At 36.3% G+C, this 13,871-nt stretch overlaps 3 protein-coding genes across 4 annotated transcripts; all 3 read left to right on the top strand.

Moving 5' to 3' along the window:
• The first annotated feature begins 90 nt into the window (after positions 1-90).
• Positions 91-4,394, top strand: LOC107627957 (putative disease resistance RPP13-like protein 1). The gene is made up of 3 exons (XM_088504139.1): positions 91-3,703; positions 4,067-4,156; positions 4,280-4,394. The coding sequence occupies exon 1, from the start codon at positions 213-215 to the stop codon at positions 3,696-3,698; it is 3,486 nt and encodes a 1,161-aa protein (XP_088360265.1). The 5' UTR covers positions 91-212; the 3' UTR covers positions 3,699-3,703; positions 4,067-4,156; positions 4,280-4,394.
• LOC107627956 (fatty acyl-CoA reductase 2, chloroplastic-like) lies at positions 4,390-7,281 on the top strand. Its single transcript, XM_088504141.1, has 7 exons — positions 4,390-4,883; positions 4,969-5,069; positions 5,164-5,374; positions 5,515-5,676; positions 6,078-6,159; positions 6,292-6,689; positions 6,885-7,281. The coding sequence occupies exons 1-7, from the start codon at positions 4,489-4,491 to the stop codon at positions 7,048-7,050; spliced, it is 1,515 nt and encodes a 504-aa protein (XP_088360267.1). The 5' UTR covers positions 4,390-4,488; the 3' UTR covers positions 7,051-7,281.
• Positions 7,282-7,882: 601 nt separating this feature from the next.
• LOC107626192 (putative disease resistance RPP13-like protein 1) lies at positions 7,883-13,050 on the top strand. Of its 2 annotated transcripts, XM_016329011.3 has the most exons (4): positions 7,883-11,367; positions 11,568-11,640; positions 12,356-12,668; positions 12,783-13,050. In XM_016329011.3, the coding sequence occupies exon 1, from the start codon at positions 8,024-8,026 to the stop codon at positions 11,360-11,362; it is 3,339 nt and encodes a 1,112-aa protein (XP_016184497.1). In that variant the 5' UTR covers positions 7,883-8,023; the 3' UTR covers positions 11,363-11,367; positions 11,568-11,640; positions 12,356-12,668; positions 12,783-13,050. The 2 variants fall into 2 exon arrangements, with proteins under 2 accessions (XP_016184497.1, XP_016184498.1); XM_016329012.3 differs by lacking the exon at positions 11,568-11,640 and having other exon boundaries at positions 12,783-13,021.
• Positions 13,051-13,871: the final 821 nt, after the last annotated feature.

The following is a 13,871-nucleotide window of genomic DNA, read 5'->3' as shown; positions in this document are numbered from 1 at the left end:
AACATGCCCCAAAGGCAATGAGAATGTGCAAAGTCAATGTCTTTTTTTTTTTTTGGAAGAAAAAGTCAATGTTCTTTTGCTACATGGAAAATAAAATATATCAGCACCACCATATATTACTTCATTGAACCTGCTACTACTACTTCCTTTACCTTCACTGCAAACTATAATCCACTTTGCTTTGTTTTATTTCTTATAATCGTGAGATCATCATGGCTGCAAGATTTGTGGGGGAAGCTTTTCTCAACTCTGCACTTGGTACTATTTATGAGATGCTGATTTCACCTTTACTTGTCAACCTCATCCAGAGAAAGAAGCTTAACCGGAAGCTGGTTGAGAAGTTGGAGACAGTTCTGAAAGCTGCTCATGCTGCAATCAATGACGCTGAGCGGAGGCAGATTGAAGAGGAAGCAGTGAAGGACTGGCTGGACAGGCTGAAGAATGCTGTGTACGATGCTGAAGATGTACTGGATGAAATAACCACCAAAGCTGCCACTCAAAAGGATCCAGGTAACTCCCTGTCTCGCTATGTCAATTTGCATGATGATGGTGAGATAGTAACCAAGATAGAAGATATCATTGCTGCTTTAGAGTTAATTGTAAAAGAGAATGATAGTCTTGGCTTGAAAGAGATACCAGTGGAGGACATGTCATGGAGAATCCCATCAACATCTCTAATTGATGCGCGTGAAATATATGGCAGGGACCAAGATAGGGAGGTCATAGTAAAATTGTTGCTAGATGATACTAATGATGGTGAAATATTCGTGATTCCTATTGTCGGTATGGGTGGAATAGGAAAAACTACTTTGGCTCAGATGGTTTACAATGATGACCAAGTGCAACAAAAATTTAATATTAAGGCATGGGTTTCTGATGGGAAAGAAGAATTTGACGTTCTTAAGGTGACAAAGACTGTGTTGGAGAAAGCATCTTCTTGTTCTTGTAACTCTAATGAGTTAAACATAATTCAGGAGAGTTTGAAGGAAGTCCTAGCAGGGAAGAAGTTATTGGTTGTTTTGGACGACATGTGGAGTAACAATTATGATGCTTGGATAAGTTTTCTAAAGCCTTTTAAATCTAGTAATGAGGGCGTTAAGATTCTTGTAACAACCCGTCTTGATTCCACTGCTGATATGGTGAAAACTATTCCAACTTACAATCTGAGTTTGTTGGGTGATGAACACTGCTGGTCAGTGTTTGCAGATCATGCATGTCTTAATTCTGTTGAATCCCATAGCCGTTCTGCTTTAGAAGTAGTTGGTCGAAGAATTGTCAAAAAGTGTAATGGGTTAGCTTTGGCTGCTCAAACACTTGGAGGTTTATTAAGAGCAAAAAAAGAAGTAGAGGATTGGGAGTTTATATTGAAGAGTGAAATTTGGGAACTTCCGGAAAAAAATAGTGGGATTCTTCCAGCATTAAGAATCAGTTATCACTACCTCCCTTCGTACTTAAAACGTTGCTTTGTTTATTGTTCTTTATACCCAAAAGACCATGAATTCAAAAGAGATGAATTGGTGTTACTGTGGATGGCAGAAGGTCTTTTGCAACAACCAAAGAGTGGAAGTACTTTAGAAGAAGTTGGTTATAAATATTTTAATGATTTAGTTTCTAGATCATTTTTCCAACATTCTAACAATTTCAGAAATTCATTTGTAATGCACGACCTCATGCATGATTTAGCAATATTGTATGGTGGAAAGTTCTTTTCTAGAACCTTTGAACTCGAAAATGCAGACAAGCATGATGATAATCCTCGTCATTTTTCATATAATCTTGGCATCAATAATTCATTCTCAAAGATCTTGGAAACATGTGATAGTTTAAAACATGCAAGGACATTGTTGGAAATCAATCTTAATACATGGCATGATTCCTCAAAGGAAATTGGTTCTTGTAATCCTTGTTGCTTACTTGCACAGTTGAAGCATGTAAGGGTTTTGTCATTTAATTTTTTTCCTCTTCAGCATGATTCAGTGCTCAATTCAATAGGTGATTTGATTCATTTGCGTTATTTGGATATCTCCGGTGCACCTATCATGACATTGCCTGAGTCAATGAGTAACTTGTATAATTTACAAACATTGAAGTTGAGTAAATGTAGAAGACTAGAAAAGCTTCCAACCAACATGCAGGAACTTGTAAATTTGCGTCACTTGGATCTCTCTGATATGCCTATTGTGGTATTGCCCGAATCATTGAGCAACTTGTATCATTTACAAACATTGAAGTTGAGCAGATGTAGAGGACTAAAGAAGCTTCCAGACAAGATGCAAGATCTTGTAAATTTGCGCCATCTCCATATTGAAGATACTAATTTAGAAGAGATGCCAAAAGGGGTAAGCAAATTAAAAAAATTGCAATTTTTAAGTAATTATATGGTGGGAAAGCTTGAAGAGAATGGAGTTGGGGAATTGGGAGAATTAGCACATCTTCATGGGTCATTGTGTATTGAGAAATTAGAGAATGTTAATAATAGTGGTGAAGCATTGAATGCAAGGATGGATGAAAAAATACACCTGAATGCTTTATATTTGACCTGGTCATCATTTCAAGAAAGTGATATTGTTGATTCCCAAATCGAAAAAGATGTGCTCGACAAATTACATGCTCACAAAGAGTTGAAAGAGCTAAGAATCAGTGGTTACAGGGGTGCAGTATTTCCAGATTGGATAGGACACTTTTCATACCACAACATGGCTGAATTGGAGCTGAAGGGATGTAGGAATTGTCTGGTGCTTCCTTCACTTGGACAGTTACCCTCTCTTATGCAATTGAGGCTTTCAGGATTTGATATGGTGAAGATGCTTGGTGCTGAATTCTATAAGGCTGATGGAACGGATCATCATCAGGAGACACCCTTCCGATCTCTCAAATCTTTGTCAATTTTTGATATGTCTTGCTGGGAGGAATGGGTGTCATTTGAATGTGATGATGATGCACCATTTCCTCAACTTGAGCAACTTTCCATATGGGACTGTCCTAAATTAAGAGGAGATATGCCAACTTCCCTTCCATCTTTGAAAACACTATATATTTCAGGATGCAAGCAGCTTGGTTGTTATCTCCCAAGAGCTCCCATGCACCAATTAAAAATATATGGTACACAAGAAGCAAGAATGCAGGACCTACCACTTTCGATGTTGGAGCAACTATCCGTTGATGGAAAGCAGCAGGTGGAATATATCTTTGATGCCATGACCCATACCCAACCAACCTCTCTCACAAAGTTATACATATCAAACTGCTCATCAGCCATATCATTTCCAGGGGATTCTTTGCCCCCTTCATTGCAAGAGCTTTACATCACACGTTGCAAGAATGTAGAATTTCCAATGCAGCACCTACAACATCACTGGCTACAGAGATTAGAAATAGACAACAGCTGTGATTCACTTACATCCTTCGCATTGTCAGCGTTCCCAAATCTCAAGTATCTCACAATTGCAAGACATGAAAATTTGACATCTTTGGAGGAGCTGTCACAGTCACAGTCCCTCCGACAATTATGGGTTGAAGAATGTCCTAAGTTGGAGATCATAAGGTTGCCTGCCCCTTTAAGGGAACTTAGAATCAATAGATGTCCGTTGTTGGGTGAAGGCATAAAGAGGAAGGACCCCCACATTTGGCCAGCCATTTCCCACATCCCCCACATCCAAGTTGATTGGATTCGGATTCACAATGATTCAACATCTTAAAACAGGTAACTGCACCAACATCATATTCATTCTTTCATATATTATATTCTTATGATAGTTTTATTCTCATATTTTAATACTGAGTTTCTTCAACCCATTTTTTTTATGTAATAAAGTCATGTGTCTAATTTAGTTGTCATGATATCAAAATGGAACTCTGAGATACACCTTTTGAGCAAGTTTTCACTTTTCACTTTTGAGTAGCATTATATGGCTGCTAGTGCATCATAAGTTCATAACCCATAATTCAATTAGCCCATCTTCTATGGTGGAGCTATCACACTGCTACTTCCACTTTTTAAGCTTCTTGTCATCATTGGACAATTGCACAACCAAACAATAAAACATTTAGTCGCTTTTTTTCGCAGGAAGCATGTCAGCATAAGGAGTTTGGTTGATATTCTCTGCAGTTGACAGTTATAATTTTGTGAATAACTTTGTGATTTTAGGACAAAATGGTATGTCTATTGTAAGAAAGAAACATTTATGCCCCCAACTACAAATTCCTATATTTGATTTGCTCCAAGCCTCCAATACATTCCTAAATCCTAATCACTTTCCTAATTTTGTTGCGGTAACAGCTTTTTGAGCTGCCATCACGACCCCCCTCTTGTTCTTTGCTTATCCATATCCTCCGCTGCCAATTCAAAGCTGAGTTTCATGCTGCTTTCACCGGTCTTGCATTGAGAATTGTAAGCAACTTTTCATCCTTTCATTGCATCCATATTTGTTTCATTTTTCTTCTTCCATAATGTGGAAAACTTAAACGTTTACTCTATTTCTTCTTAGTATGGACATACATAAAATGGAAGAAATATATTCTAGGAATACAAAATATTCATTTCAGTCACAGAATGATGTCTTGGGGTGCTTAATTAATGTCATACTTTATCAAGGTAAAGTTACTCATTATTTCATTGCATGTAGCTATTTCCTAAGATTAATTTTATTGGCAATGTTACCTCTGAATTTTGTTCGGTCTTGGATAATAAATACAGAGCTTTTCAAATGCCTTAGACAAATCCATGAAAAATCCTACAAAGCCTTTATGTTGAGCAAGCTAGTACCTGTAGTAGGCAACATTTGCGAATCGAATCTTGGACTAGATGAAGATTCTTCCAATGTTATTATGGATGAGGTAGATGTAATTGTAAATTCTGCAGCTAATACAACATTTGATGAAAGGTTAGTGCAATAATTTCACAACAAGAAGTTCCAACCAATTTTAATATTGAGTTATTCATTGTAATAATTCGACTAGTATGATCAGATATGATACTGCTATCAACATAAACACCAAAGGACCGTGTCGCCTTATGAGCATTGCCGAAAAATGCAAGAAGCTTAAGCTCTTTCTGCATGTTTCAACAGGTAAAAAGATAATAAGGGCTAAAAAATCAAGTAATAATCATTTGCTAATTTTTATTACATTATTAACCAAAGAAAACTTTCTTCCATTATGCAGCTTATGTCAATGGACAAAGACAGGGAAGAATTATGGAAAGACCATTTAGCATTGGAGACTGCATAGCTAGAGAAAAATCCATATCTGAAATTCCACAAAGTTTTCTTCCAGCATTGGACATCGAAGGCGAAATAAACATGGTTTCGAATTACAATGGGAACATTGAAGACAACTTACTAGCTCAAAAGATGAGAGAGATGGGTCTAGAAAGGTAGGTGGAGTCCTTTAGTTTTCTGTGTTCTCTTCATTGTTAACCAAAATCAAAAAAGTAAAAAATACTACTTTGTCACAAAATTCTTGACCAATTTGGAATTGTTTGTCTAAATTTTTGTTATTTTGTTTTCTTAACAGGGCTAGAAGATATGGGTGGCAAGATACTTATGTGTTCACAAAAGCTATGGGAGAAATGATGATTGATAAATTGAGGGAAGATATTCCAGTTGTTGTAATTCGTCCAAGTGTTATAGAAAGCACTTTTAAAGAACCATTTCCTGGATGGATGGAAGGAAATAGGTATGTCAAATAATGGTAGGGCGAATATTTTCATATTTTCAAGAACAACCATGCTACATATACACCAAATACATAGTGGCTGATTTTTAGTGTGCACATAGCATTTTTGTTTCACGAATGTGAAAATATTTCTGTCTTTGGTATAATACTTTAAAAATATTTTCAAGAGTGTTACATTTCTGAGAACAAGTTTTACCTAGGATTCCACAAAAATAGTCTCATCTATATCAAATTGTTACATTCTACCTACCAAAGGCTCTAGAAGATACATGCTTTAGAAATCTATTCCCAGAAATAAGAAGGAAAAGGAAGCAATTCATCTACCAAGCACCTTTGAATAACCTAATAATAGCAATGACATTTGCATGATAGAACTAACAATTTTTTTGTCAACTTTTTAGGATGATGGATCCAATAGTTCTATGCTATGGGAAAGGACAGCTAACAGGTTTCTTGGTAGATCCAAATGGGGTACTTGATGTGGTAAGTGAAACTAATATAATTGCATTATAATAGAATTCTTTACTAGGAAAGAAAAACACAGAAAAAATTTAATTCATAAACTCAGGTTTTTTAATAACTCTTAAACTAACAATGACTAATATGCTTTCATAGGTTCCATCTGACATGGTTGTTAATGCAACCTTGGCAGCAATGGCAAGACATGGAATGGATCAAAAGCGAGATATCAATGTGTATCAAATTGCTTCATCTGTAGTGAACCCTTTGGTGTTCCAAGACCTTGCAAGATTGCTCTATGAACATTATAGCTCCTCTCCATGCATTGACTCAAAGGGTAGGCCAATTCAAGTTCCATTGATGAAGTTGTTTAGCTCCACAGAGGAATTCTCTGGCCACTTATGGAGAGATGCTATTCAGAAGAGTGGACTCACAGCTATGGCCTCATCAAAGGGGAAGATGTCTCAGAAACTTGAAAATATTTGTAGAAAATCAGTGGAGCAAGCAAAGTACTTAGCCAATATTTATGAACCATACACATTTTATGGTGGAAGGTTAGATTCTAATTTAACCAACTTTATTAGATGTTATACTAGAGCTGTAATTTTTAAACATATATCCTTGTATCTGCATTATATCATGAAGTATCCCATACTTAATAATTCAAGTTTAGAGGAAAAAATCAAAGTGATTAGTACTCTTTTCTAGACTAGATTAATGACATGAAACCAATTATTTCTTTGATGCAGGTTTGATAACAGTAACACAGAAAGATTAATGGAAATCATGTCTGAAGAAGAAAAAAGGGAATTTGGATTTGATGTAAAGGCAATAGATTGGAAAGATTATATCACCAATGTTCATATACCAGGTCTAAGGAGACATGTCATGAAGGGAAGGGGAATGGGTAGTTAGTGACTTACTTTGTGCTATGTAATCACCTGTCATATTCTCCAAAAACTTTTATGTATACACACTTTCCCTTGTTACCTTGAACACTATGAGACTTTGGCAACAACTTCAACTACAAGGGAATCTCCATTATCCCATGCTGTAATTTATTGGTATAATAATCATATCTCTGTAATCTATTACTAAATAGTGTTTAATCATGTTAAAACTTTCTTGACACGTGTTATCACTCAATTGTTTTCTTTATTCCGCTTTATTTTTTTTTTAACAATATTAAAATGAAATAGAGTTCATAAATTGAGAAATGAATTTGAGTTTCCATACCTAAATGTCGATTGACCAATCTAAACAGGCACAAAAGTAAATTTAGAATCATGTTTCTTTCAGAATGAAGCTTAGAAATAGATACATGGGGTACATTTGATTTGAAAGTACATTACTTTTTTTTCATGCAATAATTTAAGCAAGTAGGACAAAGGCAATAATGCAGATTACTGTATAGCTAATAAAGTAATAAGATCATAATTATCAGTGGAGGAGCGGCCTCAATAATTAAAACAACATAATTATCATTGATGTGCTTTTTCAACATTTCTGAAAAAATTTGGATTCCATTTAGAAAAATAAAAGTATCTTTTTGTAATAAACATTAGAAAAAGTAAGAAATGTGTGAAAGAATGTCATGCAAACATTCTCCTATTTGCTGTTGGATGCCGTGTGGACCATACACTTTATGAAAGCACTCAAACATGTCACTGCTTTGGAGGAAGAAAGCAAGAAGCATCTTGTGAACTTGCCCGGAAGAGCAATAAACATTTGAAGTCAATATAATTTTGATACAAAAACATTTATCAGTACCACACCATATACCTCATTACAAGCTACTACTTGCTTACCCTTTGTGAGAAATCTGAGTTGAGTGCAAACACAAACTACAAACCACTTCCTTGTTCCATACTTTCTTGATCTTGTGAACATGGCTGCAGAACTTGTTGGAGGAGCTTTTCTCTCTTCTTTCCTCAATGTTCTTTTTGACAGGCTGGCCAATGATAAGTTTGTCAACTGGATCCGAGGAAAGAAGCTTGACCAGAATCTGCTTGGAAGGTTGGAGAATATTTTGAACGTGGTTGAAGCTGTGCTGAATGATGCTGAGAAGAAACAGATCACTGACAATGCTGTCAAGAGGTGGGTCAAAAATCTTCAAGATGCTGTCTATGATGCTGATGACTTGTTGGATGAAGTATGCACCAAAGCTGCCACTCAGAAGGATCCAGGTAACTTCCTGTCTCATATCTTCAATTCACAAGATAGGGATATGGCTGTGACTAGGATTGAAGAAGTCATTGCTAGATTAGAGGATATTGCGAAACACAAAGATATCCTTGGTCTGGAAAAGATTGCAGCGAAGAACATGTCAGGGAGGATTCCATCAACCTCACTAGTTAAAAAATCTGATATGTTTGTTGGCAGGGACAGAGAGAGGGATACCATAGTGAAATTGTTGTTAGATGATACTAAAGATGGTGAAATATCTGTGATTCCCATCGTGGGCATGGGTGGGATAGGAAAAACTACTCTGACAAAATTGGTTTATAATGATGTCAGAGTGAAACAAAAATTTCATGTTAAAGCATGGGTTTGTGTTGGTGAGGAGGAATTTGATGTTCTTAAGATGACAAAAATTGTGATAGAGAAAACTGGTAGTTCTTGTCACTCGAATGATTTAGATACAGTTCAAAATCATTTGAAGGATAAGCTAGAAGGGAAGAAATTCTTGGTTGTTGTAGATGATGTATGGAGCAGTAATCGTGAGGGTTGGGAAAGTTTTCTAACTCCTTTTGAATGTGGAAGTGAGGGAGGTCATATTCTTGTAACATCCCGCCTTAATTCAGTTGCTTCTATGGTGAAAACTAATCATATTCAACCTCTCAATTTGAGTTTGTTGCATGAGGAAGATTGTTGGTTAGTGTTTGCAAAACATGCATTTTTTCCTACTGAGTCTAGAGACCGTTCCGCTCTAGAAATTATTGGTAGAAAAATTGTTCAAAAGTGTAAAGGGTTACCTTTGGCTGTCCAAACACTTGGGGGCTTATTAAGGACAAAAGATCATGAGAGGGAATGGATTGATGTTTTGAATAGCGAGATTTGGGAGTTTTCAGAAGATGAGAGTAGTATTCTTCCAGCATTAAGAATTAGTTATTACTATCTCCCTTCGTACTTAAAACGTTGCTTTGTTTATTGTTCTTTATACCCAAAGGATTACGAATTCAGAAGGGAGGAACTGGTGTTATTGTGGATGGCAGAAGATCTTTTGCAGCAACCAAAGAGTGGCAGCAGTTTAGAAGAAGTTGGTTATAAATATTTTACTGATTTAGCTTCAAGATCATTTTTTCAACATTCTAACTCTGGTAAAAATTCATTTGTGATGCACGATCTCATACATGATTTAGCAATATTCTATGGTGGAAAGTTCTTTTCTAGAACCTTTGAACTAAAAAATGCAGCCAAGCATGATGCTTATCCTCGTCATCTTTCATATAAACTTTGCATTAGTGATTCGCTCTCAAAGTTCTTGGAGGCATGTGATAATTTACAACATGCAAGGACATTGTTGAAAATAAATGTTGGTACCCCCCATGATTCCTCAAATGAAATTGATCGTTGTCGCTTACTTGCACAGTTGAAGCACGTAAGGGTTTTGTCATTTAACTTTCATCCTTTTGAGCATATTTCATTTTCATTGCCGGATTCAATAGGTGATTTGATCCATTTGCGTTATTTGGATCTCTCTGGTACACCTATCGTGACATTGCCTGAGTCCATGAGTAACTTGTATAATTTACAAACATTGAAGTTGAGAGAGTGTGGAAACCTGAAAAAGCTTCCAAGCAAGATGCAAGATCTTGTAAATCTGCGCCATCTCGATATTACAAAGACTAAGTTAGAAGAGATGCCAAAAGGGATGAGCAAATTGAAAGAGTTGCAGATGTTAAGTTACTATATTGTTGGCAAGCATGAAGAGAATGGGATTGGGGAATTGGGAGAACTTGTAAATCTTCGAGGGTCATTTAGTATTGAGAAATTAGAGAATGTGGCTGATAGCAGTGAAGCTTGGAAGGCAAGGATGGTTGATAAGAAATACATCACTCATCTATATTTGTGGTGGTCATCAGGTGAAGATAGTGATATTGTTGATTCCCAAATCGAAAAAGATGTACTTGCCAAATTAGAACCTCACAAAGACTTGAAGAGGATAGTCATCTGGGGTTACAGAGGTACGATGTTTCCGGATTGGGTAGGGCAGTCTTTGTACCACAACATGACTGAGTTGGTGCTGAGTCGATGCAGGAATTGTTGGGTGCTTCCTTCACTTGGACAGTTACCCTCTCTGGAGACGCTAGTCATTAAAGAGCTCGACAAGCTGAAGAAGATTGGTGGGTCATTCTATAAGGGTGATGGAACTCGTCAGCATCAGGAGACACCCTTCCGATCCCTTAAAATTCTCATTATTGAAGAACTTCCTTGCTGGGAGGAATGGGAGTCATATGAATGTGATGATGATGATGATGCACCATTTCCGAAACTTGAGAAGCTCCGTATTTCTGACTGTCCTAAGTTAAGAGGAGATTTGCCCACTTTCCTTCCGTCTTTGAAATCACTCCACATTTCAGGATGCGAGGAGCTTGTTTGTTATCTGCCAAGAGCTCCCTCTATCCTCAATTTAGAAATAGATGGCAAACAGGAAGCAAGAATGCGGGACCAACCACTTTCCATGTTGGAGAAAGTAGTAATTAATGGAGAGCAGCTTGTGGATTCTCTGTTTGAGGCCATGACCCACACCCAACCAACCTCTCTCATAGAGCTAGAGATCTCAGGGTGCTCATCAGCCATATCATTTCCAGGGGATTCTTTGCCTCCTTTATTGAAACAGTTGCGGATCAATAACTGCAAGAATGTAGAATTCCCAATGCAACACCAACAACATCAGTCACTAAGGAGTCTTGGAATAGACAACAGCTGTGATTCGCTTACATCCTTCACATTGCCAGCGTTCCCGAATCTCAATGATCTGAGAATTGAAAGATGTGAAAATTTGACATCTCTGGAGCTGTCACACTCACAGTCCCTCCAATACTTGGTAATTGCAGAGTGCCCTAAGCTGGAGAAGATAATAAGGCTGCCTGGCTCTTTAAGGGAACTCAGAATCAGAAAATGTGGGTTGTTGGATGAAGGCATAGAGAGGAAGGACCCCAATTCCCACCTCCCCGTAATATTTGTTGATGGGAATATGATTGATAATTACTCAACATTTTAAAACAGGTAACTCTTTTGCTATCTCTCTATATCCCAAACCCACTTCATCTTCTCCAACATCGTATTCATTCTCTCCTAAGTAATCTTTTTTTTATTTCCAAATTTGTAGTCCATGGGTACTTTAGCTTTTTGAATTTGTTTTTTCTCCCCATTGGACTGTTTTACCCCCTTTATTTGTTTCTTCTTCCTTTTTTCTTCATGTATAGGGACATCTATTGATTCTGCTGGGACTTGTGAATTTACTGCATTTGGGTGCTGCACCTCCATTCTTGTATTCTTGTAAGTTGTAAGGATGCTTCTCGTTGGATACCAATTTAAAATTCTTATACAATATGGACAATGAAATATAAAGTATTTTTTAAATAAATTAAAATTATATTTTAATATTTTATTGATATTAAAATATAAGAGGAATGTTAGGGAGCAGTAATTTTTGGAATTTATCGTTATCAAATAACTATCAATAAAATTTTTAATGGTGTGAGATTGGTGTGAGTTTCATTTAATAATTCACTTTTCTTTGCTAATTACATGTCGGTCAGAATTTGATAAAGTTATTGGCCCCTAGACTTTTTTAAAATATAAATTAAAATTTTAATTATTTTTAATATTTTTTAAATTACATAAAATATTTAAAATATTATTTTATTTTAATAATTAATAATATTTTAAAAATATGTCAAGAATAAGGCTAAATAACTTCGAAATATGTCTAACATGCAAATACCACGAATCCGTAAGGATGTGTGCTTCATAGGGGTAGCGGCTCTTCAAAATCTCATGTTTGAAATCTGCAATAAACAAATATAGGAAATCTTTGGGATGAGATAACAACTATGAATAAGGATCTTGCCTTTCATCCCATGTGCATGACGTGGCCTATTTTAATGGAGTCACAAACAACTTAGCATAAGCATAAAATTCATCAGTGTTTTTGTTTTCCTTCTAATTTTCCACAAAATTCTTAGATTATTGTTTCTTCTTTTCCTCCCAGATAACATGGTAAAACTTGGGCCTGTATTGTGATCTGAAAAAGCTTCTACTCAACTCAAGGAAGAAATGAAGGTTGACTAGTCGAGGCAAATTTCGTTGTCATGACTCATGATAACAAAAAGGGAACTCTGAGGCATGCCTTTTGAGTAGAATTATAACAGAAATGAAGGCTTCTTAGTGTATCATAACTCATAATTCGATTGGCTCATTTTATATAAGCATCTTTTCATCATTAAACTATTGCACAACAAAATAGTGAAGAAGAGTTTGGTTTACATTCTTTGCAGCTGAAAATGAAGAGTTTAAGATTAAAGGTATGTCTATTGAAAGGGGAAAAAAAAAAGGTTTATGCCCCAAACTATATATTCTGTCCTTGAATTGCTCCAACACATTTCTAAATGCTAATCACTTTCCTACTTTTGTTGCAGGAATTGCTTTTTGGGCTGCCTTGACCACTTTCCTCTTGCTCTTTGCTTATCCATATTCTCCACTTCCAAGTAAAAGCAGAGTTTCATACTTCTTTTGCTGATCTTGCCTTGAGGATTTTCAGCAACTTTTCACCCTTTAACATCCATATTTGTTTTATTTTCTTCTTCCATAATGTGAACGAATGTATACATTATTGCTTATTTTCTTCATAGTATGAACATAGATAAAATTGCAGAAATATACTCTAGGGATATAAAATTCCAGTCACATAGTGATGTCTTGCAGTGCTTAATTAACTATCATACTTTATCAAACGTATTCCTCATCATTTCATTGCATGATGCATATATACTAATAACACCATGGTTTCATTTCATGTAGCTGTTTCCTAAGATTAATTTTATTGGCACTGATACTTCTGAATTTCGGTCATTCTGGTAGATATATATTATGATGCCACTGGAGCTATATATATTGGACTTGTACCCTCACTCTCATATAGAGCACCAATGCCAATTCAACTTTAGAGTAGAGAATAGATGCATTAACTCTATGATTGATTTAACCAGCATGTATCTTAACCACTAAGCATAAGAAAATTACATAGTAGTTGCGGACAAGGACATTGCAAGTAGCAAATTACATTTTTTTTGTTGCCCACGGTATTCTCCAGTCCAACAGGCCAAAGACTAATCCGTCGCGAATCAGAGCTCTATTTAAGGGTCTGCTGCTGGCGAATGAGTTGCTCCATACATAAAGCGGGATTCGAACCCCCAAAAAAGCTTGGTGAACTCATTGTAAAGCAACTTTTGTTGTTGAATGAAAAAACTGGAGAGCACAGCCTCTCTTTCCTCTTGTGGAGCTCTTAATCTTCAACCGAGATCAAAGAACTCAAGGAACTGCTTGCCAAGATTTCTGAGTTTGCGGATTCTCTTCGGTCCGAGATGCAAGATTTGAAGCCAGCTCCAGCAATTCTGCAGCAGGGCTCTTGCAAAATGCACTCTTTTTGTGGTATCAACTATCAAACACCATAGGAATCACAATAATATCAATACGCAATATCTTGAAGTTATCGGAAATAAGTATGT

This window comes from Arachis ipaensis, chromosome B2 (assembly GCF_059453495.1).
Source record: "Arachis ipaensis isolate K30076 ecotype BB chromosome B2, ASM5945349v1, whole genome shotgun sequence".
NCBI classification, from domain to species: Eukaryota; Viridiplantae; Streptophyta; class Magnoliopsida; order Fabales; family Fabaceae; genus Arachis; species Arachis ipaensis.
The sequence above is the reverse complement of the archived record's forward strand: the minus strand, read 5'-3'. Positions and strand labels throughout refer to the sequence as shown.

Excerpts from the sequence above, each read along its gene's own strand:
- LOC107627957 (XM_088504139.1), top strand. The coding sequence starts at position 213 with ATGGCTGCAAGATTTGTGGGGGAAGCTTTTCTCAACTCTGCACTTGGT.
- LOC107627956 (XM_088504141.1), top strand. The coding sequence starts at position 4,489 with ATGGACATACATAAAATGGAAGAAATATATTCTAGGAATACAAAATAT. Across the intron at positions 5,375-5,514 it reads AGAGAGATGGGTCTAGAAAG|GGCTAGAAGATATGGGTGGC; the intron begins GTAGGTGGAGTC and ends TTTTCTTAACAG. Across the intron at positions 6,160-6,291 it reads CAAATGGGGTACTTGATGTG|GTTCCATCTGACATGGTTGT; the intron begins GTAAGTGAAACT and ends ATGCTTTCATAG.
- LOC107626192 (XM_016329011.3), top strand. The coding sequence starts at position 8,024 with ATGGCTGCAGAACTTGTTGGAGGAGCTTTTCTCTCTTCTTTCCTCAAT.